Source organism: Taurulus bubalis, assembly GCF_910589615.1.
Source record: "Taurulus bubalis genome assembly, chromosome: 15".
Lineage (NCBI taxonomy): Eukaryota > Metazoa > Chordata > Actinopteri > Perciformes > Cottidae > Taurulus > Taurulus bubalis.
In genome coordinates, this window is record NC_136603.1 from 17,713,502 (window position 1) to 17,739,333 (window position 25,832).

Consider the following 25,832-nt stretch of genomic DNA (forward strand, 5'->3'; position numbering starts at 1 on the left):
TTAGCTCACGAGCGAAATGGTGTAAAGATAACATGAAGTAGGAACGAACGAGTGGGAGGAGGCGAACAGTCGGAAGGATATTCGCCAAACACAGGAAGTGTAGTAGAGGTCGCTGTCACTACTGCGCACCACATCCATACGGTGTACACATGGGGATGTTAGGATAGGTTAGGTTGAACAGTCGCTGTTTTTAAAGAAAAGGAGCACACTGGAAACGGCAGCTATACGAGATGGAGACAAAGAAGGCAAGTCAGTGGAATATGACCGGATGTATCACTAGAAACGACACCGGGTGTTATTAGAGTGCATGATTCCCAGCAGCAGCTCTTCGGTCTTCATTCGGGGCTGTAATATGGATCAAATGAGTTTGCACAAAGTGGCATAACAACTATATAGTCTGATTCCACTGGTGGGGGAGTGCGTGCGCAGATACCAGCAACATGCCCCTGTCAGACTTTCTGGACGGCCTGAAGGACAACCCGTACTTCGGGGCTGGGTTTGGACTGGTTGGGATCGGGACAGCGATGGCGTTGGCCAGGAAAGGTGCCCAGGTGGGAATGATCTTCTTCCGCAGGCACTACATGATCACTCTGGAGGTCCCCAGCAGGGATAAGAGCTACCACTGGCTGCTGAGCTGGATCACCAAGAACAGCAAGCACACGCAGCACCTGAGCGTGGAGACCTCTTACCTGGCACACGAGAGTGGGCGGGTTCACACACAGTTTGACTTCCACCCGAGCCCTGGGAACCACATCATCTGGTCAGAAGAGTTCTCTAAATATACATCTAACCGCTTAACAAACCGATAATTTTAAAGCTGTACATCAGGTTGAAGATGTCTTAAAAATACAGATATGGTACCTACAATTACGATCTCTTGGGCAGTACATCCTCTGACGCTGTCGTCTCTTGTGGTCTGCAGGTACGGGAGGAAGTGGATCAGGGTGGAGAGGACCAGAGAGAAGCAGATGGTGGATCTGCACACTGGGACCCCGTGGGAGTCCGTGACCTTCACTGCTTTAGGCAGAGACAAACAGATCTTCTTTAATATCCTCCAAGAAGGTAAAGGTTTACACATGTCCACAGTACATGCCAAACACACAAACACACACCTCACAGCTGCTTGCTGTACGAGCGCTGCAACACACTTGACTTTTACCATTAAAAACAATCCATTTAGTGCACTTGTCATTCATGTTTTTCAGCAAGAGAACTGGCCCTGAAGCAGCAAGAGGGAAGAACAGTGATGTACACAGCCATGGGCGGTGACTGGAGGCCCTTTGGGTTTCCACGGCGACGCAGACCCCTCAGCTCCGTGGTCCTGGAGGGAGGCTTGGCCGAAAGGATCGTAGCTGATGTGAAGGAATTCATTGGGAACCCCAAGTGGTACACAGACAGAGGTAGAATGTCCTGGTGTTAGCCACGTGTTTAAACTCATTCATTCCGTGCATAATAAGTTGTTTGATTGTTTTATTTTCATGTTAGATATATATATATATATATATATATATATATATATATATATAAAACTTGTGTTCATATCATAACCGTTATTGTTGTGCCTGCCTGTAGCCTCCGTCAAGTCTTTCATGTTGGTACATTCACTGACACTTTGACATCTAACATTTGAGAACTGAGAGAAATACCTTTTGGAAACAAAAACATGATAACTTGAGCACAGAAAATATGAATTCACAAGCTAATTTTCATAAATGGTAGTATGCTTGGAAAATGGTAGCAGTGATGTTCGGTACGGATTGTTGTTAAAAACTACAACATGCAAAACAATGGGGATGTTCTGAATAGATTCCTTTTTGTCTTTTTTTGTGTGTTTTGAAAAAACGTGGTGGAATTTTTTTGTTCTGTGTGACCATGTTAATATATACATATGTTTTTGGTCAACGCAGGCATACCCTACAGAAGAGGATATCTGCTGTATGGCCCCCCAGGGTGTGGAAAAAGCAGCTTTATGTGAGTGTGCTTTTGGTTTGAGCTCTTGCCATCCTCGTTTAGACTCTGTGTGATTGAAAGACGGGCTGTGGGCCGGCTTGTGCTTGGGTGTAATTTCACCTCCATCTCCATGGCTCATTGTATTCCAGCACGGCCCTGGCAGGCGAGCTGGGCTACAGCATCTGTCTGATGAGTCTGAGTGACCAAAGCCTCTCAGATGACCGTCTGAACCACCTCCTGAGCGTGGCACCGCAGCAAAGCATCATACTGCTGGAGGACGTAGACGCAGCCTTTGTCAGCCGAGACCTGCTTCACACAGAGAGTAAGTAACAGGGAATGTCCGGCTTCAACATGAAGAAGAGGTTGAACTGTTTTACAATGAGATGTTTTCATTTATGCTTCAACTTGTATTTTGGGGCGTAGAAGAGGTAGAACTAACTACTGTGATCGTTCAGACAGACTGTCTTTGTCTTTGTGTTTCATTCTCTTTTGAGGGTGATGTTCAAATCCCTTTTTTTTTCTTTTCTTTTGCCTTCCAGACCCTGTGGCCTATCAGGGAATGGGGAGACTGACCTTCAGTGGTCTGCTTAATGCTCTGGATGGAGTGGCTTCATCTGAGGCCAGAATAGTTTTTATGACCACCAACTTCATTGACAGGTACTGTTGGAAGAGAAATTGTAAACCTTATGTGTCCAAGCTTAAAAAAAACAGGAACTCATCTTTGACTTGGACCGAATTCAACGTTCCTGTCGCTGATCTCACTTTACAGTGTAATACGGCCAACACGTTCTTTCACTTTTACCTATAAACCAAACACACGCGCAAACAGCACCCGTTGCCCTCTTAGGTCACTTGAGTCGTGTCCAGGCAGCAACAGCGTCTTCAACCGAAATGTTCGACCGATGACGCTGTGCCTCCTGGTATTTTCAGTGACATTAACTGCCACTCTTGCTTGTAATCTCTGCACACAGGTTAGACCCTGCCCTGATCCGACCCGGCCGCGTTGACCTGAAGCAGTACATCGGCAATTGCACGCACTGGCAGCTCACGCAGATGTTCTGGCGGTTCTACCCAGACGAGCTGGCCTCTGAAGGAGAGCGGTTTGCGGAGCGCGCCTTGGCTGTCCACTCTGAGATCAGCGCCGCCCTGGTGCAAGGACACTTTCTATTGCACAAAATGGACCCCGCGGGATCTATAGACAATGTTGCGCAAATGAAGTAACGACAAGACTGATTACTTCTTAAATGTGAGAAGCACTGTTTTTACATTTCAAGTCAAAGTAATGGTTAATAAGACAGATGTTGCATCAAAGCCAGAGACTGTATCTGCAGTTGATGATTGATGCCAAATAAATACATTTCTGTTGAGAGCATTCCATCATGTGAATGGCACATACTTACTTACCATGTTAGACTATCATGAAGTGCTCTTGATTAAGGGACTCAAGGCTCTAGCTGCTTCAGTGGAGTTGCTCAACGGGCAGCATTGAAGTCGAAGGAATTTTATTTATCCTGCAAAAATGCTGTCCATCTCATCTTCAACCTGCAACCAACAGACCATGGCTCTTGGTCCACGTGCCTCTTTTAAAGGCCCAGTTCGTAACCCACATTTATACGACAGTGTCACCCAACACAGGAGAAGGGCCTGCTAAATGTCCCTAAGTTATTGCCTTTTTTTGGGGGGGTAAATTATGTCTATTCTCAAAAGCTATAGTATGTGAGTAGAAAGAGAAAGTCTTATTGGTCGGGTTCTGAAACCTCCAGGGATCAATATATCCAACCTGATCCATAAAAGGGGAGTGAGGAGGGCTCTCTGAGGAGCCATGAGAGAGGCGGCACGAGAGCAGGCTTCCAGGAAGTGTTTTAACGCTGGACACGCCCCCTCACACGCCCCCGCCCCCTCACGTTCATCAATTATTTGATTGGACACTGCAGCTGATTGGACTGATCACTGGAATTGTCATACCAGAGTAAAGACGGATAACAGATAGATGTTATATATTAGATTTGTTTACTGATTCACCATCTGGTTAAAATATCTGTTCATTGTAAGTCTGAACAACAAAAAGGACCACAAACTACTTTCTTCATTTATAAAAATAATTGTCTTTTCATGATCTGTTAATTCCCTCAATAACCTTTATTATGGATGCACTTATAGTCATTTCCACTCACCTCAATTTCCCCCGAAACATTTGAACCTAATACATTAATTCCAGTCTTCCAAGAGAAACCATAATCATATTCTGGGTTTATTAAAGTCGTCACAATCAGAATGTCAGAACATACAGACGCAAATAATTAATAAATAAGACAAACACATTACGCCGGTAGAAATTTGTCTTGCGAGTATAAGCAGAACACAGAACAAAGTATAAATACTCATTGCAGTTTGTTGTAGGTAACAAACAGAGAGAAAACATCTCTACTCTGACAGTGATGATTACTGTGTCTTTATTAGTAGTAGTACGGTGATGATTACTGTGTCTTTATTAGAGTAGTACAGTGATGATATAACTGACTTTATTAGTACAAGTACAATGATCACGCCAACAAAAGTCCTCACACACCTGTTTCAGGGTTTTTACAGGTTTTTTTTCTACAGGTTTCTACAGGTTTTTTACTTACTTCAGTGAGTAAGTCCCTGAGGGTTCAGGGTTCGAGGCCTTAACATGTCTTCTGTGAAAAACATTGAAACTGGGCCATGTCCTTGTTTCCTCTCTCCTCGCATGGTTCTCTTCCGTCTCTCCGTTGCATCTCTGGTATATATGATGGGACTAAGACGTAAGGAAAATACGCAAGTGAGGGAAACGTGGATGCAATTAAGAGACTTGGGATGTACCCGGATTCTCCTTGAGCGCGGTCATTCAGCGGGGGTGAATTGAGCACCTCAGGTCCCACCGTCTCCATCACGTATCCGCTATAAACCGCCTCGGTTCCCGCTCTGCATTAGCGCTGTCATGTCCTCCTCTTTCACCTTGGGGCCGCGGGGTTTCCCAGCAGGGGGGGCGGCTGCTGTCAGGTGACGCGCTCGCGCACACCCTCGAGGCCCGAATGGATTGGCTCAACCTGGGGACGAGTCTGAGCCCGCAGCCCTCCGAGCTCGCTCTCCAGATAGCGAAGTAGGCCGGGGTGTGTGTGAGAGTTGTGTTGTCCTTGTTGCTTGTGATGTCAGTTCTTCACACAGTTGATTCTAGGTTTAAAAACACAAAGGAAAAGATACAGTATCAAAAGTAGTCGCTGCTCGCTACATGTTCGCGAACATCGAACCGGTTGAAAAAAAAAAAAAGTTAATTTTTTTTATTGTTAAGTGACATTGAAAATTATTCCATGAGACGGTGTCTCCTAGGTCAGGTCATTTCAACCACTTTTAGATGAAAGTTCAACTGCTTTTATATTTCTCAGCCAGTTGTACCGCAAGTGTTGCATCTACGAAATTACAGCAGCAAGCACATAACGCTACATGTTTTTTCCTGCATAAAATGTGGCCTTTTCATGTTATTGTTATTGTTAGATACAAGACACAAGAGATCCTACAAAGCGTGTTTGTGTGCGTCTGTGTGCGCACATATACAGTATGCGCTTTGTGAGTACTACTTGTGTTTGAAGCAGGACAATCTTGAGTGCTTCTGAGAGGAAGCATGTGCTGAGCTCAAAAGTTTTGAAAAAAAAGCCCATAAACAAATGTGTTGCTGTTGTAGTTTATTTCTATTAATGTGCATTTTGGCTTCTCTGAGATTTTGAGGGAGGGTTTTCCTGACTGGAAAAGCAACACGCTTCAATGTCTGAGTAATTAGTTGCATTTCTATTTCCTGAGGAGATTATAATATGTGATCTAATGTATATATTATCATGGATCCATTAAAAAAAAGAAAAGAATTATCTACCATCTCTTTTGTTTTTAATCAGGAACCTTAACACATACACTTTAATGATATATTGGAACTCAGAATTGCATAGTTTGCGAGTGGCCCCTTGGTGATCCTTGAGAGCTGTGCTGTTAGGGTTAAACATTGTGTAAGACATGGCCCCTCCCTGCTGAGCTAGGCTCTTGGATGTAACAGGAGCCGTGTGTTTTCCATTCTGCTTTCATTATGGCTGCATGGTTGTCCAGGAGTGTGATGCGAAGGAATAGACGCTGGCTGCTGCCGGGCCCAAGCGCCGTGGCCCGGGTCTGCTCCAGGGTGGTGGGAGGCCCGGCCTCTGCATTCCAGGACAAGCCTCGGACAGTGGACGACCTCCCGCACGTCAGCTTCTTGGAGCTACTCTACAGGATGGTGTTTCAGGGTTTCTACAACCGTTTGCATGAGCTACAGGTAAGCCAGGCTGCAGTGCACTGTGTGGTTTCTGGGACACACGCACGCACGCACAGGCCTCTGCCACAGTCATGCATGGTTGTTTTCATCTGCGTGCTTTCTAGAAGTAACCTGATGATGACAAAGTAGTTGCAGTTAAGATTCATATCTTGGCTGCAACTACTTTGTCTTTCTGCTAAAATTCTTGATGATTTACTTCAGGCTTTGGTGTGTGCTATGAGCGACTGCATATTCCTCCTGCGACAGTACATCGCACACATTGTCAGGCTGGTTCTATTACCTTTTGTTCCTATGGTAACCTCCAGATAACAATTGCCAGTCTCAGCTGACGCACCGGTTTCTCACTTTAACTTTGCCTTCAGATCTATGAGAAGCAGCGGTATGGGCCCATTTACAGAGACGGACTACAGTCAGTTTCCGTGAACACCCCAAAGCTGCTGGAAGAAGTTATGAGGAACGACGGGAAGTTCCCTCAACGGGGAGACATGACGGCGTGGAAGGACTATCGTGATATGAGAGGATTCGGCTATGGGCCTTTCACGGAGTAAGACTGCCAAATACTGTATTATGTGCTCAGAAATGCTCTTTTTCCAAGTTATAACAATAATTTACAGAAAGGCTTTCCAGGGCGTATTGATGGTGACCTAGTTGATGTTTACATTACCAACAGTCTTTGCCTATTGGGTTTGGTTAAGTGAACAAATACATTTTATACATTTAAAATCAAAATATGTGTCCAAAATCCAGTCAGTATGGCAGGGTAGAGCCTGAACGATAAGTCGACCGTGGTTTCCCGTACGAGACTAAACTCGCTCCCATTACTGAGTAGACTGCAGAGGGCCCAAAAATATTTAGAGCCCAAATGCACCGTTGAGAAATAGTTGCAACAGTATTCTCCCCTGGCATGTGACACTGTGGGGACTTTGACTAAACAAAAGTTGTATTCAAGTAGTTCTTCTTTTTCTTTTGGGGCCCAAACTTTTGTCTGAATTATACTCTCTTTTTTTTGTCAAAATCAACATACCAGGTGACTCCAAACTTTTGACCGGCAGTGTATATGTTTTACTACTGCAGGCAAAACGTCTGTGTACAAAAAGGACCATTCCTGACCACAAAGGACCATTCCTGACCACAAAGGACCATTCCTGACCACAAAACTGATTTCCTTTGCTTTTGTTTCATTTTGTGACTGTGTATCTGTTCCTAGGGAGGGGGAGAAGTGGTACAACCTGAGGGTGGTGCTGAATAAGCGCATGCTGCATCCAAAAGACTCTGCACAGTATGATGGCGTTATCAATGACGTGGTTACGGCCTTCATCAAGAGGATCTACTTCCTGCGTCAGTGTAGCCCGACGGGAGATTTGGTGACAAATGTGGCCAATGAGCTCTATCACTTCTCACTAGAGGGTATGTAGACAATGTGTACATGTACATGTTCATTTAAATCTTGTGCACTTATTAAACTCTGCTGAAATCATTCAAATCAAACCAGTTTGTATACTCTGGTATTGATGAATTAAAGGGCAAGCGTGTAGGATTTGGAGGCATTGAGCGGTGAGTTTCCAGATTGCAATCAACTGAAATTTCTCTTGTGTGCCAATAGTGTAGGAAAAGTACAGTGGTCCATGGGAAACGCCTGATCCAGAGTTTGTGATTGGTTTGTCTGTTCTGAGCTACTGTAGAAACAAGGCGGACTCCGTCAGGATGACCCGCTTTCATTCTAATGTAACCTAGACGGGTTGAGTTGATTACACACTAAAGAAAGCATACTTAATCAAAGTATAATCCATTTCTGCAAATTGGTGTGCTATATGCTACACACTGGCCCTTTTTTATTTTTTTTGTATATTACAATTGAATGAATATGATTTTAATTCTGGTGTCTTTGTTTTGTTTCTTGTTTGAGTGCAACTGAGAGCAATTTCACAGACAGGTTCTCTGATCATTTCTTATCCTAAATCCTAACCTCAGGTATTGCCGCCATACTGTTTGAGACAAGGCTTGGGTGTCTGGAGAAGGAAATCCCTGCAGGTACTGCAGACTTCATCGACGCCATAGGCCAGATGTTCTCCAACAACATGGCTGCGTTTTTGACACCCAAGTGGAGCCGCAGTCTGCTGCCCTACTGGGGGCGCTACATTGCAGGCTGGGAGGGTATCTTCAGCTTTGGTGAGTTGATTTCTGTTGCTCCATGGCACCTTTATAAGCAAAGTGCATTATGAAATAAAGTGTGGCAAAACTGTGGACATAATGCACAATTGTGTTCCAGCTACTGAAAAAAAGTGAATTGGTCAATAATATGATCAAGTCTCCTTTACACATTTTGGGAAATACGATACCAACGGTTTGGAACGGACGGCAACCTCCGGGTCAGAAAAGTGAAATGAATTAAACTTGCATTCTTTCTAATGGCCAGCAGAGGGCGACTCCTCCGGTTGTAAAAAGAAGTCGGATTGTATTGTGGTCTGTGATTTATTACCTCAGTAAACATTATGAACATGCGTTTATGGTTTTGAACACTAGCATGATATTCATTTAATAAATGATGGTCGTATTTAGAGTCCAATAGACCATAAAGTGGAGTCTGCTTTAGGGCGTGGCTACCTTGTGATTGACATGTCGCTAACACGTCAGCTACAAGAAAGATTGTAGCTGACCCCTCTCACCCTGGACATGAACTGTTTGTGTCCCTCCCATCTGGCAGGAGGCTGTGGTCCATCAGGACCATGACCTCACGCCACACCAACAGCTTCTTCCTGTCGGCAGTCGGGCTCATCAACAGAGCCCGGGTCCACTGACTGACTCTGTCACCCCAGGACTATTTCTTACTGGTCACCCTGCACATCCCTTCACACTTCTTATTTAAATACACATGTCACTTTAACATTGCACTTTAACATACACTAACAGAACACTTGATTACATTACCATTATCTGTTTGTCTGAGCACTTTATATTGTACCTAATTTAACATATTTTTCACTGTTGTTGTTGTTGATCGTCTCATCTCAGGTTATGCACCTTCCGCCAAGAAAAAAATCCTTGTTTGTGTAAACATACCTGGCGAATAAATGGTTCTGATTCTGAAGAGACAAAGAGCCCTCTGAGCAATAGTTCAATACGAATAGAATACATATATCTCTGTACCAGTTTGGGGGTTTGTTGCCTTGTTCAACGGCACCTCGGCAGTACCGATCCACGTTATCAGAATCAGAAACTATGAACTTGAGTTCAGGGGACATGACCTGACGGCTCTACAGTTACCAAGTCCCCATTGAGTGGACCACTGTCTCCCCAAAATGGAAGTTTTAATCATTCAATTCTTCAATTCTTTGTTTCTTGTTTCATTTTGGAAGTTTCTTTGGAAGAGTCTTTGTGTTTTTTTTCCCACCTTTGACCAACCCTCATATGTTCTACCAGTGTTTAATCATCCTGCTCTCTTTCCATAACCGTAACATTATCTTTTACTGTAGTCAAATTTAATGTGAAGTAGAAACAATTTCCATGTTTGTAAGAGTTTATTTTTGAGAATACTAAAATGCAACACTTCCATTTCTGCTCTTATTTTAGCTAAAGAGTTGATTGACAAGAAGCTGGAGGTCATTCAGCAGCGTGTGGACAACCACCATGATGTGGAGGGCGAATACCTAACATACCTCCTCTCAAACACTCAGATGAGCATGAATGATGTGTATGGCAGCATCACTGAGCTTCTGTTAGCTGGAATGGACACGGTGAGTGTGATACTCAACCATTTGTAACTTAAGACCTGCTTCCGATTGTTTAAAAATAAATTCCTCGGACCTCCTCCCCAAATGAGTGAGAAAAACACGGAACATGTCTGGGCGATGAATTCCCAGTATAATATATGTTCTGCCTCCGTTAGCTGTAATGACCAAACTAAATACTCTCACCCAGCATCCTATAAGACTTGAAAGCTCCAACTTGAACAGACATGAAGTAAATTTAAGTACATTGTGCTGATAATGGACTTCTACTGTGCGGTATTAATAGTTTTACCATTAACAGTTAAGTGTTTTACTTCATAAATAACATTTTGGGTAGGTCTTTTTCTATTTCCACTGCCAATACCAATAGTTAGAGGTCGAGAACGAGTGAAAACTGGAGAATATGGTAAACGCCTCAAATCTCTTCCTAAAAAAAAAAAAAAAAAACTTGTGCTATGACTCATGATGCTATAAATATTTACTGGACCGCCACTCGCATTCCACCTTTCTCTTCTGCATGTATGGTGTGCGTCTCTTGGACGGTTTACTTAATGACGTGTCTTTGCTGTCAAGACCTCCAACACCCTCACGTGGACTTTGCACCTGCTGTCCAAGTACCCTGAAACCCAGGCCAGACTTCACGAAGAAGTGTCCTCATCGGTGCCGGCAGACCGGGGCCCCTCTGCTGCCGAGGTCACCCGGATGCAGTATTTAAGGGCTGTTATCAAGGAGGCCCTGAGGTGAGACCGGTCACATCTCTTACTTGCCCCGCATCGGTCAGACAAAAAACAGCCTAAACCAAATTAAATGATCTGTTCTCATTTTTCAGGATGTACCCTGTGGTTCCTATGAACGCAAGGGTCATTTCAGAAAAGAATGTCACCATTGGGGGATATCAATTCTCAAAGAAAGTGGGTCCGCTTTCTGTCTTTTTTTTTTTAAAACCATTTTTTAGACCAATCTCTTCCTTATTAGAATTGTTCTACTGGTTTTGCATGTACTTTCGTCCCGTCGTTCGCTTACAAAGAGTTTCAGTTTTTCATCTCTTGACTGTTGTTTTCCACCAGACCGCTTTTGTGTTTTGTCACTATGCCATCAGTCATGATGAGGACACATTCCCAGAACCGTTCACATTCAAGCCAGAGCGATGGCTCCGTGACGGCCACAAGAGGCCACATCCCTTCGCCTCGATCCCCTTTGGCTTCGGAGTGAGAGGCTGTGTCGGTCGCCGGATTGCCGAGCTTGAGATGTATCTGGTTGTGTTTGCGGTACGTGACGAGTGGGGAAAACCTCTTGCAGCATCTCCGTCATGCACATGGATCTGATGTAAAGCTTCATGTCATCAAGTAACAGCAAAACACTGCTTTGAAAGTCTGCTTACTGGGACTCGAGGACCTAGTGAGCTACAATACCACCTCTGCTAGAAGGCTAAACTATTAGCGTTAACATTTTCTATCCATCTCTGTAGAGAAAATACCTCGGCAATGTTGTCAGACTCCCTTTTGAGCCAGTCTTCCTTAGTTAGTGTTGCTTTGCTGTGAAAGGCAGTTGTTACCAATGCTGCAATAGCAAGTTTTCCTGCAGGAAATTTCACCGTTCTGAAAGAACGTGCACGCACGTTTGCAATTGTAGAGCAGCCAATAGGAACTCTCGGAGAGATTCTCCTGTCGTGGGCTAGATTTTCTAAAGTCTGAAAACATAGAACCAATAGGAATTCATAAAGTTTCTTTCTCAGGCCAGATGACTGCAGTAGAAAAAAAAAACAATGACATACACCCAAAACATAAAGTTGTTTAGGACAATATGTGAGCAAAGAGTTCTCCATTAGACACAGAGCATTGTATCAACTTCGGTGCAGTTATGTTTCTGGCAACCTGACACATTTAACTCTAATATTCATCCCGAAAGTGCTGAGAGACAAAAACCCCAAACGTAATAATGAGCTGAAAAGGCTAAAATGCTCTAAAAAGAAGAGTTGTTGTGGGTGTATCACTTTTACTTCTTTCATTACACATGAATTCACACAGTCACTTTAACCACTGTTGACATGAAAATATTGATAAGCGTAGCTTTAAAGTTGAAAGTAGACAACATTTCGGTGTAATCAATGCAACAAAAAGGCCGGTGTGTTTATATGGTAACATTCAGTCAGGTCTAATAATGTAATTACTTTAATAACATAGTTTTTTGTTTTTTTTCTTCCTCCAGGTCATCAGGCAGTTTGAGATCAAACCAGACCCCAATATGGGAGAGTTGAAAAGCATCAACCGCACTGTTCTCGTACCAGACCAACCACTGAACCTCCACTTTGTGGCCCGAGGCCGTAAAGACGCCGCTTGATTTGCTTTTGCAGATAAAAATAAATAAATGAAAAGCTTACTTTAAGGATGTCTGCTGTATCTGGAACTTTTGCTATAACAAATGCAAGTAAATGTAAAATTGACATTATTATTATTATGCAAACAAGCATTTTCTTTAGATAATAATGCTCTGTATCATTTACAAAAAGGACAGCCCAAAGTTAGGAGCCATTTGAAATTTTGAAGCAACCGTGGAACCCCTGAGCATTTCTGGAATGTGAGCCTGTGATATACTGTACTTTACTAACAAGAGGCCATTGTTCACACAGACCCTGCAGAATGCATATAGAGCATCATGCTTTTCTAAGAATGAGATAAGAAATTAGAAAGAGTATTAACAAAGATTTTTTTGTAAGATTTTGCTGTTTCTTGCCTTGCACTGGGGTCACTTCAGTTAAGATCAAAGTTGCCACTGCGTTTCATGGTTTTATAATGAAGACCTACGTTAATAACACTTTCACAATCGAGGTAAGACTATTTTAAAGAGGAACAAAATCTGAATTTTGTATTTATTGTCCTGTGTGAACTGGAAGTGAATCAACTATTCTTGGCAAATTAAATATGCCAAATGTCTGACCATTTGTTCCACTTTTAAAGCACAATACAACCTTTTACCTTTTTTGTATTCATCAATAATACTTACATTGCTGCTCTCAAATAAAGACCATGTGATGTATCAGAAGACCAATCTCTTCCTTCTGTCTGTATGCAAGGAGCATCACTGACTATCTGTCCGAGTATTTTACTGCAGGGCTGATCAGGGAAAGTGGACACAGGTCACCAGGGGATGACCGTCAGGTGGAGGGGTCTGAGGGCATTTGGTGGATGGATGGCAGTGCAGTGGGCTGCGGTAGTGGGAGGTGGCTGGAAGTGGGAGCGGGTCAAATATAAACAACTGAGACAAGCATTGTTACACAAATGCTGTACATCTTTTTATTTTACACACACATTTAGTTTTTTTAATTGTCATGTTATAGTTTTCATTCAATTTTGTTTCTATTTATTATTCTTTTGTGGTACTTTGGCAACAAACACCAAGGCTTTTTCTGTAATATTTTTGTGCGCCTCGAGACAGGTTGTACTTTTTACTCCACTACATTTATTACACGCTTTAGATACTAGTTACTGTTCAGATTACAATTCTACAAAAAACAAATATTTATCCGCTTAAAAATTCCATGCTTTACTTAAGATTAGACCAGTAATTTGATTTCTAGCCAATGACCAACACGGCAGCGTCTTGTTGGGGCTCCTGTTCACGTTTCAGATGTTTACGTATTGTGTGCAGTTCCACTAAAGAGACATTTTGCTGCTAAACTTGTCATATAGCTAATAGTCAAATAGGTCAAGGCTCAAAGAAGGTAAACTGTCCACAAGATAAAAACTGATTATTGTAGCAGAACTCCCATTAATCATCTCACAACCCCTCAGATGTACCTTGTGATCAACCAAAGGGGCTGGACCCCTATGTTGGGAACCACTGGATGAAACTATATTACGTTTAGACTAGATCCAACAGTAAAATGCTGCTTAACGATGCATCACTTTGTCATACAATAATACACAAGTCGCAGAAAGTATTTTTACTTCGCTACTTTAAGAACTTTTTTATTTATAATACTTTTGTACTTTTACTGAAGTAAGCTTTTCAATGAAGGATTTATTTACTTCAATAATCCTGAATTAATGTTTGAAAATACAATAAAGAGTGATTGAAACTTAAATGTAATAAAATACTCCGCGTCACTCAGCAGAGGGCAGCATAATTGCATGAACAGTAGAAGAAGTAGACTCAGAGATACCTGCGCTGTGTGTAAGGACTGATCTCAGACCAGTTGTTTGGCGAATCAGCCGGGACTGGCGCCCCGGCCACATGGGGGACCTACGACTCACACCAGGGGGTACACTGCTTGCACACGTGTTGATACCTTCTAGTTTTGAGTGACGGCCTGAACCACCAATCACACAAGGCCATATGAAAGCACAAAGGTGTGTGTGTGTGAGAGAGAGGGAGGGAGGGAGAGATGTCAAGGCGCTGCAGGCTACCTGCTAGTCTGTCTGCAGGGGGAAGTCACTTCACCTCAGTGTGGCAGGCAGTCAGTCGCGTGGTGGCTAATACCAAGAGCGGGAAACTCCTCAAACTTGAACCCAACTAAAAACCCAACAACAATTGCTTTTTAAAAGCTCGTCTGACGTCGCAGAGATGCCAGACCGAGTGCGCGCGAGTGTTTGAGCTGAACGCAGTCGCAGTGAGTGGCCACAGAGGAGGAGGAGGAGGAGGAGGAGGAAGAAGAAGAAGAAGAAGAAGAGGAGGCGAGGAGGACCAAAGTGTGTTGAGTTTTTGTGTGCTTTGAATGGGTTTGGACGTGTGCGCTCTGGGTTTGCTCGGATGGGATGCACCGTGAGCTTCATCTGCTGTGAAGAGGACTTGCTGCAAATGCCTGTTTGCCTAAATGAGGAGGAGGAGACGAAGAAGAAGAAGGTGAAGGAGAAGAGGAGCCCTAAGAAGGTAAGAAGAACTGCTGGTTCTTCGAAAGTGGCAAGTATGGACAAAAAACACAGGCTGACAATAGAGATTGTGCAGACTTTGGGGGGTGGTGTATTTGCATGCCAATGTATGCTTTATAACCCAACTCACTATCTTCATGTCGGATTTGGATTCAGATAAGAACTTTCGACCTTTGGTCCCACTTGACAAACTCAACATAAAGAGTTTATTGCGTCAGGAAAAAAAAGAATGTACACGCTTCACTATCAACAGTCGTGTTTCAGCCAGTTCACAACCATCAATCCAGGTGGCCTGCAGCTCTAATAGAGCTCTAATAACTGCTCTGACGTCACTCACACCGCTTCTGTGAGTGAAGGATGTAGGGATCATCCTCTGTCATGACTGCCAAGGGCAACTCTGAGAAGTCCCAAGTCCAGTCATGCTTTCACTCCCAAGACAAGACGCGCCTCGGGGTCATCAGCAGTGACCCTGCCTGTGGAAGTAAACCCTTCTGCTTCGTGTGTCTGTGGCTTTTAGTTGTTTTAGTTGGATTTGTATAATTTGTTGAACATAGTGGTGCTCTGGGAGAGGCTCTTATTTCAGACCTGTGGAATGTGGTCAGTGACCTGCACTGATTTTCTCTGTCTGACCCTCGCTTCTCACTGCAGACCGGTCAGGGTTGCTTTATTCATTCATCTTGAATGAAATGTGCCCTTGGCTTGTGTTTATATGAATCCATATCCATCAGAGTTAATTTCACACCTTTTCAATCGATTTAAAAAAGTAATTCAAGCATTGTATGTAGATAAACAACACTTCCACCACCACCTAAACTCCTCCTATAAAGGAAAAATCCCCATTTTGACAATAAGCCATTTGATCTGGGCCGCCATGATGTCATGATGCCACATTTTGGCTATAATGAGCTCCTGGTAGGTGAGTCTGTTTGTGACAATTATTTGATCCTTAAGGATTCAGGGCTTTTTCTTCTTCTCCCCATTCAGGTAATGTGATAATAGGCTGGCTATATTAAAGGGCAAGTGTGTTGCATTTCCGGATAACTATTAGTAGAAATGGAATAAGATATTCATAATTATGTTTTCATCAGTGTATAATCTCCTGAAACTGAGAACCGTTAGCTTAGAATGAGCCCTTCATATTTACACGGCGAGCAGGACCTCTTCACGGAGTCTGCCGCCGTGTTGCGCCCGCTTGTTTCTACTGTAGCCCAGAAGGGACAAACCAATCACTGGCTCTAGAGAGAGCCTGATAACGTGTTTTTCTGATCCAGAAAGGCTGCCGTATTTCTCTAGCAGGTTGTAATGTGAGCCACAGAGTGCAAAACTGTGGTACTGCCAGCCGCCGTCTGACTTCCTTTGCCCCCAGAGTAGTGTTATTATGGTAGGGAGGGCCTCTCTGAGCTAACGTTACCGTAGTATTGCCAATAAACGAGGGAGCGGAGGGGTGTTCAGTGGGTTTTCCAAACTTTTTCTGTGTGACGTACCACTTGCAGCCTTATCAGATGGCTTAAGTACCCCTTCATCATCTCCATCCATCTCGTTCCCTACGCACTCATTTGATAATTTGTTGATTCTGGGGAGGTTTGGCCAAGTTTAAATTCTCTACTACCACCATTCGGGGTGGCAGAAGTTTGATGTTTTGTCTTTTTGCACACTGTCTAATGTAGCTGGTAGTTTATTGGCTATTGAGGCATACAATAAACAGCAGTTAAAATATCCTATTTGGCCGTGTATTTGTATCCTAAATACAAATATGTCGGTATATTCTTTTTTCAACCATTTTTCTTATCTGTGCTATTTCCGAATCTTTCCAGTAATACAATATTAACTGCATACCTGGAGTACAAACACCCTTGTTTGGGGATCACTGTTCTAGATGCCCGCAACACAGACAGATGTATACTTTAACAGCTGGCACCGAGGGGTGTAGGGGATGTGGGCGCATTGGAGAGCTAATGTGGGAAATGAATGTCCAGCCAGCAGAGCTGTGGTTGAAGTAATAAAGCGGTGCTAAAGTGTTGAAAAAAAGTCAAATGTCAGTCATGCTCAGTGTAAACAACCCCATATTATTTAACAGTACCATTTCAGAAGAAGCTTGAAATTGTGGAGCCGTTCATTGCTGTTCTGTGTGACCTCGCTGAAGAGAGTATAGGACTGGTGAAACACAGTTCAGAATCAGAATCTTCAAATGCACTGATTTATCTCAAAGGCACTGCAGAATGCTCCTAAACGCGGTGCTCACCCCTCGTTGTTTTCTTTTTGCATACCATTTTCTTTTTTTCATGCTGATGTTCGTGTGTCGCCGGTGTGCTCAGGTGCAGAGAAATTGCTTCCTGTCGTAATTTGCTCCGTGTGTGTGTGTGTGTGTGTGTGTGTGTGGGGGGGGGGGGATGCTTGTGGTTTGTGTCCCAGAAGATGAAGAAGAACTTTGGCTGTTCCTTGTCAGCGGCGCCCAGGGAGGCCCATGGCGCAGAACTTTGAAGAGAGATAACAATCGGCCAGAAAGTAAAACCCTCATGTTAAACCAACGTACTCAGCCAAGACTTTGAACCAGATGAGGGAGAGGTGGTGGGATCCTGAATACGCTTCAGAAAGAATGTGTGCTTTGTTGTGTTTTGCATCTAGCAGGTTGTTATATAATGGCAGTACCCAATCAGATTGCAAGGACACAAATTTGAGAGACTGGCATTAACTGAGGATAATGCATTGGGCATAGAATACTACTCGGCAATAGCCATGTTCACAGTTCATTGTTTTAGTTCTTCTGCAGGACCGAGTCACAAAAGCTTTTTCTAACCCGCCGATATAAAACCTTGAGCAGCAACTCCCAGCACATTAGCACAGAACAGCTGAAGTAAAAAAGTAGCTGGTCAGCAAGAGTGAAACAATCAAATTACATATTCAGATTTTGTTCAATGTGAATTTTCGCCTTTGTATTTGGCCAAGAATTTGGTCAGTTTGAATGCTTTTGATTTCTAAAAAAAGCCAAAACACACAGTACCAACTATACGGGGCGTTCGCTATTGCTAGCCAGCAAATCATGCACCGTTTGTTTCCTACACGCGCTTTCTTTTACTTTGCCGCGACATGAGCTTAACTTCCACAGGTTTCTGTCCACTTGAGTCTTTCCATTGAGTGTAATCGTGCAGAGCACACCTTAGAGGTGTCAGTTATTTGGCGGAGTAGGACGTCTGACATAAAGTAAGAGCGGGATTGGGTTCATATTGGGCGTGTGGAGAGAAATGTTGCCCTCATTGCAATGTCTGCGGTGGCGTGGGTAGAAAATAGCTTTTCAACATGCCGGCCATATGAACCTGATAAGTGAACATTACAGCGAACACGAACTACCCTAAGATGGCGAAGACGGTGAACATTATGGCTGCTAATTACCTGGACGTTAGCACAACGGTAGCAAAAAAAATACTTTGTGCTTCGCACTTTATCTCACATTCAGTAAAGTGTAATTAAAATGTCTGAGGGCCGTTCTTTCACTGAAATAAAGAAGAAATGGTATTGAGCATTCTGGGCTCTTTCCAGTCTAAAAACAACCATTCACAGACATTCTCTTTTGCCCAAACAGTTGCCTCAATGCAAAGAAGTTCAGACTCTCAACATAAGTAACACCGCCGACTATCCCTCCTTAAGAAACTAATCCTCATCTCAGCTCGATGCTGTCAAGTCCAGCTCTCTCGCTGCCCCGTTACCTGAATTCCCACCAAAGTGTCAGGCGGCAGGGGCTTTCCTGGGATTTGAAGATTTTTGATAAAAGGTATGCGGTGAACTGAAAGTTACCTGCCGCCCCATATTGCATTCCTGTGGGTGCTTTAGCTGTGAGGAAACAGTGTGCCCTCTGTGCTGCGCCTCTGGGGAGGCCTATCATTTCACTCCGACCTGCCGGCAATGACCTGCACATGGGCCGCAGAACAAGACCCTCTCTGTGTGTTCCTCTGTGGAAAGGTGCCCAATGTGTGCTTGACCCGGGAGAGGGCTGTGGTGCCTCTGCAAAGTTAACCCCTGTCATTTTACCTTTTAATGCCCATGCACACAGGAATTCAACAAGGTAGGAAGCTTCTTTGAATAGACCTATTCTTCACATGACACGGGCAGAATATGCTCACTCGATTTCACTTGACGGTGTTATGTATAGGAACCAGATAATAAGCGAAGATATCAAAGACACTGCGAGTTGAGTTATTGTGACTTACCCTGCATCTGTCTGTCTTGATGTGGTAAACCTCTCCCACATGCTGCTCCCAGCAGGTTAAACCAGCTCTGACCAGCAAATATTACCAGCACACTTTGAAAGGCTTTTCGCTCTTCCTTACAAACTGTCCAGGGACTGGATCATTTGATCCAAATACTCAATGAGAAACATGTGCACAATCATGAAAGTAAAAAAAAAAGATTCAGATGCATTCATGATTACGTATAAATATATTTCAGTGTTAAAAAGCGAAGAGGGTTTCATTTCATGTTAAGTGGGGGTCTGGGGAGAGTTTGAGCGTCAGACGCTTCACTGCATTGTTGTCAACTTGTATGCACCAATTTATGGTAGAAAAATCTTAATTTATGTAAAAGAAAAACAAAAAAAATCAGGCGGCAGGTAAAAATGTAATGGACTATAATGCAGTAACGCTTTCTCTGCTGAATCAACACACGTGTGCGCATGATTTACGCCTCCCTGCTCTTTTGTGTCTTTTGTTGGCGGAGATAACCTCTTTGTAAGTGGCAACTATTCACAATTCATTTGTATTCATTCATAAAACTCTGGACGTGACTAAAGATTTTTGCTCATTTTCAAAACTTTCTATACATTCAAAATACATCCCACATATCTGTCTTCTCCAACTCATGATATAATAAAAAAAAGAAGTATATGATGATAAATTAAAAACATTTAAAGAGGAAATCTGCCTCCTATAGTACTGTGCACTCTACTACTACTACCGTCCTCGGACCGTTCTGTTTGCTGCAGTCAGGCAATAGAGGAAAGGGGCCGGGTTCAGGCAGGATTGGAAGTGTCGTGAAGCCTCCATATGCAGCTGTTCACACCAGTGAGCTGAGGAGTCTTACAGCGGAGGAGAGGCGCTGCTCTGTAGTCTGGTGGTACGACAGCAGTACCGGCAGCGGGGTGAACAGGCTGTTTAACATCCTTTGGGCTCTACGCAGGCGCCTCACCTCACCGATATCAAAGCAATAATTACACATTGGTATTGGAAAAGTTATTTAAGATGAAAAAAACTAAACATGATGCAACATACAAATTCAGTTTTTGTTTTCTCAGTTTGTTGACATAAGCTCCAGATAATTACCTAAACATCCTGACCATTAGGTATGCAAATATAAAATGCTGTGTCTGTATATATATATATATATATACACGTTTATGTGTTTATTAAATGTAGAGTTTGATGGATAGATTGTTCCGTTACAACATTCAAAGTATTCAACATGCTCTCCAGAAATGTGGATGTGTGTGTGTGTGTGTGTGTGTGTGTGTGTATGTGTGAAATTACGACCTTTTGAGAAGACATCTGAGACAACAGCTAGCATGCACTCGTCTGCTAATCTGAGCCTTTTTATCCATCTTGGAAGTCAACGCCTCTGCTTTCAAGGCCTGGTGGTGAAAGGATGTGTGAATCCGATGAGCGGATATGTCTTTTCCAAACAGCCTTTCAAGACGTTACAGATTTAGTGATGCGTAACGTTGCCCACAAAGCCCGTGGAACAAGAAGATAATGGGACACAAAAGGCGTTCATTGAGCTTCCTAAAGTGTCTTTAATTCACTTGGCGATGCACAGTGGATAGAATGACAGTCAGAATGATAGATTAAGGCGCAGGGCAACTGTATTTCCCCCCAGAGTCACGGTTGTGTGCCTCTTTTCTTGGAATGTAAAGCGGAGGCCTAACTTCCACCTCTGCCTCAGACCTCGTGGCATCAGTGCAACATAATACACTCCGTTTATCCCTATACCATCCAGCCTCTCTGGCTTTGTGCGTCCGTGAATGTGGCCTTTATGCTGCAGTTTTGTTGATATTTCCCTACGTGTGGTGGGGGAGATTTTCTTGTCTTCTCCCTAATACTTGGCAAGCCGATGTGGCATTTGCTCTTGGCAACGTCGAAATCTCACAAAGTCTCACTCTGGGGGTCTTTGTAGCCATTCACAACACTTCCGAGTGATGGACAGGGAGCTCGGCTCTCCCAGGTCGCGTCCCTTTCGCCTCAAAATGCGTCTTTGTGGCTCTTCTCTTTTCCCGGGGTCTTTTTCACCAAGGTCGGATGCCACAGGGCTCCGAGGGTAATTACTGTGACAGGGGAGCAGAAGTTAGGCTGGGATACCCAGGTCGCCCAATCATGTTTTCATCATCGGGAGAATGTTTTTCTTTGCGGACGTAATAAATCCCCCCTTTGACATGCTGCATTTACTCTGAATACACACAGGCCCCCTGTTTTTGCTCTCTCTGCGTCTTCCTCTATTTTGCACCAATGCTTGTAACAAGCTGAGGCAGATCGTTGTTGCTAGTTCGCCCTCACTGCTTTTTAAAAGGATAGGTTTGCACACTTAGACATTCCACTGGGGAGGAATTCCCGAGGTATTCACACTGGAATGTGGTTTCTCACTGGACTGGGAGGGGAAACGTGACGGGCATTATGAATTATAACCATAACGTGTCTGATAAACGTATAGAATACTCACTGCCACAGGCAGAGCTGTGTAAAAAATACAGCATTCATTGGATTGCGTAACATTTGGCTGCGACCAAGGCATTGTGAACACATTAATGTCCTTCTTTATTAATGTTTTTGGAGAAACAGAACTCTTAACATCTATTTTTGTGTGTCTCCAGTGTCTTAAAGCCAACACATGGGGGGTACACAACAGTTGATTGTTCTGTCGAGAAAGTTTGCCAATGCCGTTATTATTAGTGGAACAGGGGTAGAAACTCGATAGCCCTCCATTTAAAAAAGAAAAGAAAAAAAGCCCTGCACATGTTCCCGTCCTGATCCCTGTTAATGAGAGCGGGTGTGTCCCATCCTATGCAGCAGGCAAAGGAATCTTTAATTAAATCACACTCTCGGACACAATGCTGCACATGTGTTGCACGCGCCTGAAATCTTACACAAGCGTCACTGGCGTGCCACACATTGGTGTCGTATACACGGGTTGGGAGTTTATTTACGGTACCACCCCCTCAAGGCTGTGTTCACACTGAAAATATACATATTCTATTTTATTCTCACATGTGTATATAAGGAGATAAAATGATATGTCACACGAGAGGATAGGAATTTGTCTACAGATTTAGTTTGATCTTTTTATATCTGGTTGCATTAGTCCATTAGGCAGTACTGTAAATCTGTGGGCAGGGCTGCATTGGATTTAGCTTACAGGGTTGTATTATCAATGTGAGGAGCAATCATGATTTGTCAGGTATTTTAATGTTAGTCTTAGTTTTTTTTCACTTCCAATCTATACCTCATGGTTTTGAGGTATGAAACCAGTATATAAAATCTAGTGTAAATGCTTGAATAGAGGTTCATGCCTTTTTAAAAGTACAGGTTTACAATTTTTCAAGTCTGTCTTAAAGATGAATAAAGTACAAAAAATGAGATATCAGCAAAAATATACTAGGTTGGCTTACCAGTGTAGCTTTTGTGTCATGTTGTTTTTATTCTGTAAAGTTGTGCATGTGACCCAGTCAACCGTATGTAACGGCCTCGTTATAAACACTCCCAAAAGATAAGGAGCAAGTAGGATTGAATAACCGCAGCGACAGGGTATCGGGCAGAAACAGACCTAGTTTCTGAGGTTCTACATGGACTTTCCCAGACTGTATGAATACCATATTGGATTACCTCAATTGAGGGGTTTTACCCTTTAAGCCCACTTTTACATTAGAGTTGTCACAGACGTTATGAGAACATAATCTGCTACTTCTTTGCCTTCTGCGTGCCTGTCTGCTTTGGCAAGCCTTTACGACATGACTCTGAAAATAGCCTGAATACCTCCGCGCCATTGTGTTGTCAGTGTCTGTTTATAACTGGGTAGCAACTCAGCTTTGAGGCTAATGTTTCCTTGGGTATTCATTTCTAGACATTAGGCCATACAACCCTTTAATTAGACACAATATTTGCATTGTAAATTATATTTAATCCCAGGGTTGAGCGTACTCAGATGTTTTACTGCTAGGCTTTATCTGCCCTGAACGGTTGGGCTCCTCTCATCACAGATGACGGTAATAGATTTAACAGTCTGTAGTTAGATAAAGTGCCTGCCTTCCAACAGTATTAGATGAAAGTGAGCAAGCTGTTTTAAAAGCTGCATTATCAGTTAGCAGCTCCATCTACTGCAACACTGTTACTTATCACTTCACTGGATATCATTCCTTTCTCTGCACTTTCACTTTTGTCGCACATTCCTGAGATCTACTTGTCATTTTTGAAGATTGTCTTCTGTCTTATATTACCCGTAAGCCCTACTGTAGCCAATCCTTTAACACCTGCCATCTGCATTCTTAAGTCTGGTATTCCCAGGAGACCATGTAGTTGCCAAAACCGAAGGCCAAGACCCTCATTCACACTACCCACAAATAATGTCAGCTGTCAGAGGAAGTCCATATTTGTTTAATAGCAGAAAAGAGGTTACATTAATCATATTTTAGGAGAAGCTGTTTCATGTCACACATTAATGCTTAGTGTCTATATGTTCTACATCTGCTAAAAGAGGAAATTTGTAAAATCTTTATTTCAAGTATTACGATTTCTGTCAAAAAAATATATATATATATTTCAAACCACTCAATGACGGAGCACGGTGACTAGTGAGTGACTGCAATTCATCACATTGTCACCTTTAAAAAACAAAGATGAATATTCTTGTTTCACGACATGTATAAACATTGCCAGACACCCATCAACGATGTGCTGATGTGACCGTTTGCATTGAGGATATATTAAGGACGCATACCAAGATGGGTTCGTATAAACAGCATTTTCAAATATTTTTTAAATACAAGATATGAATAGCTGTTTAAGCCTTCTTAGGTATGAGACACTGGAGGTTTTCATGTGTCTTAATTTGATCACAATCAGATTTGGTACGCATGAGGGCTCTCACTTAAAGGGGAAATAAAATGCACATTTTCAGGTTCCTACTTGTATTTTGGGTTTCTACTATAACATGTTTACTTGCATTAAGGTTTAAAATGAGATACTTTTCTCATACTGTCTGTCTGATTATACCTGTATTCAACTTCTGTCTGACACACTCAGTTTCTGTCTCTTTAAGCCACCCGAACAAGCCTGGTCGAGAATAATATGGTGCGCCCTTGCAAAGGTAGTTGGCAGTATATTCCAATGAGCCTGCATGTTACATAGGAAGGGAAGCCAAATCTACGAGGCTCACATGTTTTTCTATGTGAAAACTGACTGGGTAGGCGCTCCAGATACCCAAATGTATGTATGTGCACCGAAATAGTGAGTTTTCCATGACGTGTCCCCTTTAAATCAATCCAGGCTGAATTAATTCAAGCTAACACAGAATTTGTTTTAATTAATTTGAATCCAACCAATTAAGCTGTATCATAAACGTCATTGTGGAAATAACGTGGACTCGCTGCCAGCTGATCTTTAAATTGGAGATTAATTTGAATTTTTTTTAAAATGTCCAAAACAGTAAATCCCACATTTCTGATACATGGTATCGGCTCAACTAAGAGCCACTAGTTATTTGCAAATGCTGTTTGAGGTAAAATAACAAGCAAAACTAAGCACCATAAATCACTCGCTGTTTAATCAAAGTCTGTAATCTGAAAAAAATCAAACACATTAAGATGATGGAAACTGGTTTGCTTCACATTCGCTCAGAGACTGGACAAACATTTGCATTTCCACGATTCTTTTATCTGCTGGGGAAAACCATGTAACACTGTTTGCTTGATGTCTGGGTTGGTCTCGGCCATTTTGACTGGTGACAAGCAGACATGAAAGAAGAAGGAAGATAACCAGTAACGGTGAACACAATCCATCTTTCAAACGGGGGCTTTATAGTCACAACAATGGCCGACTTCTGTATTTTACCTGAAGCCAGTTGTCAAAACAGGCACTTCAAAGTGGCTCCTGAGTACAGTAGGGTACAGTATGATTTTAATAAGGTTGTGCTTTTTAACCAGCAGATGGGGACATTCCCATCAACTTTCCCCAACGTTTAAACTGTGATATACTCGCTCAAAGAATACCCATGGACTTACAAGGTGGCAATATAAATGTAAATTTATGCTAAATTATGTATCCTGTGGTTTTTGTCTTTTATTTCAATATTATGCGTGTTACACAAGTCCTCTGTCTCTATGTACATTGTTACCAAGACATGTTTCCCATGGCAATGTAAGAGCACCACGAAATAGCCCACCCACCATTGCGTTTTAATATAAATGCTGCTCAATCTGACCTTAACTTTTCCCAACTGAACCCCGTCAACTTCAAACGAGTGAGTAGAGCTCAATCCTGTGAAATAACTAAAACTGTTCCAACTTTGGCGAAACATTTTGTGTTTCTGTAGGACCACAGGACCAATAGTAAAAAGCTGATTGACAACCCCTTTTCTTCTTGACTGCCACCAGTAACGTCAGCCAGTATTAAGATGTGACTGTTGAAGTGAAAGCACTAGAAAATGTTCCCCAAGGGGCTGAAACATGACACCAAAATGCCTTTCAATGGTGATTGTTTGGCAAGCTATTACGTCCGGAGGCTCTAACAAATGTCTCACGTAGCTCCTAAAAAAGAAAATGTTACCACGTTATAAAATTTAGTGAAAGAGAAGCTCGTTTTCTTCTAAAGCGCTGACCGATGCCAATGTCCACACTATTAAAAGCTCCCATGCCGAGGTGATGGCTGTGTAATGTCCCATCGTTCTCCTGCAACAAGGTCAGTTTCTGAGCAGTTAATTCAATTAAAGCAGACAAAAGAC

At 42.8% G+C, this 25,832-nt stretch overlaps 2 protein-coding genes across 2 annotated transcripts; both read left to right on the forward strand.

The window, feature by feature from the left end:
- Positions 1-243: 243 nt before the first annotated feature.
- Positions 244-3,314, forward strand: bcs1l (BC1 (ubiquinol-cytochrome c reductase) synthesis-like). The gene is made up of 7 exons (XM_079231241.1): positions 244-760; positions 923-1,062; positions 1,206-1,400; positions 1,908-1,971; positions 2,100-2,272; positions 2,490-2,607; positions 2,922-3,314. The coding sequence occupies exons 1-7, from the start codon at positions 441-443 to the stop codon at positions 3,169-3,171; spliced, it is 1,260 nt and encodes a 419-aa protein (XP_079087367.1). The 5' UTR covers positions 244-440; the 3' UTR covers positions 3,172-3,314.
- Positions 3,315-6,043: 2,729 nt separating this feature from the next.
- On the forward strand, positions 6,044-13,002 carry cyp27a1.1 (cytochrome P450, family 27, subfamily A, polypeptide 1.1; the record flags this gene model as incomplete). The annotated part of the gene is made up of 9 exons (XM_079231322.1): positions 6,044-6,265; positions 6,628-6,809; positions 7,473-7,672; positions 8,237-8,434; positions 9,836-9,999; positions 10,567-10,733; positions 10,823-10,904; positions 11,061-11,261; positions 12,202-13,002. The coding sequence occupies 9 exons, from the start codon at positions 6,044-6,046 to the stop codon at positions 12,331-12,333; spliced, it is 1,548 nt and encodes a 515-aa protein (XP_079087448.1). The 3' UTR covers positions 12,334-13,002.
- Positions 13,003-25,832: the final 12,830 nt, after the last annotated feature.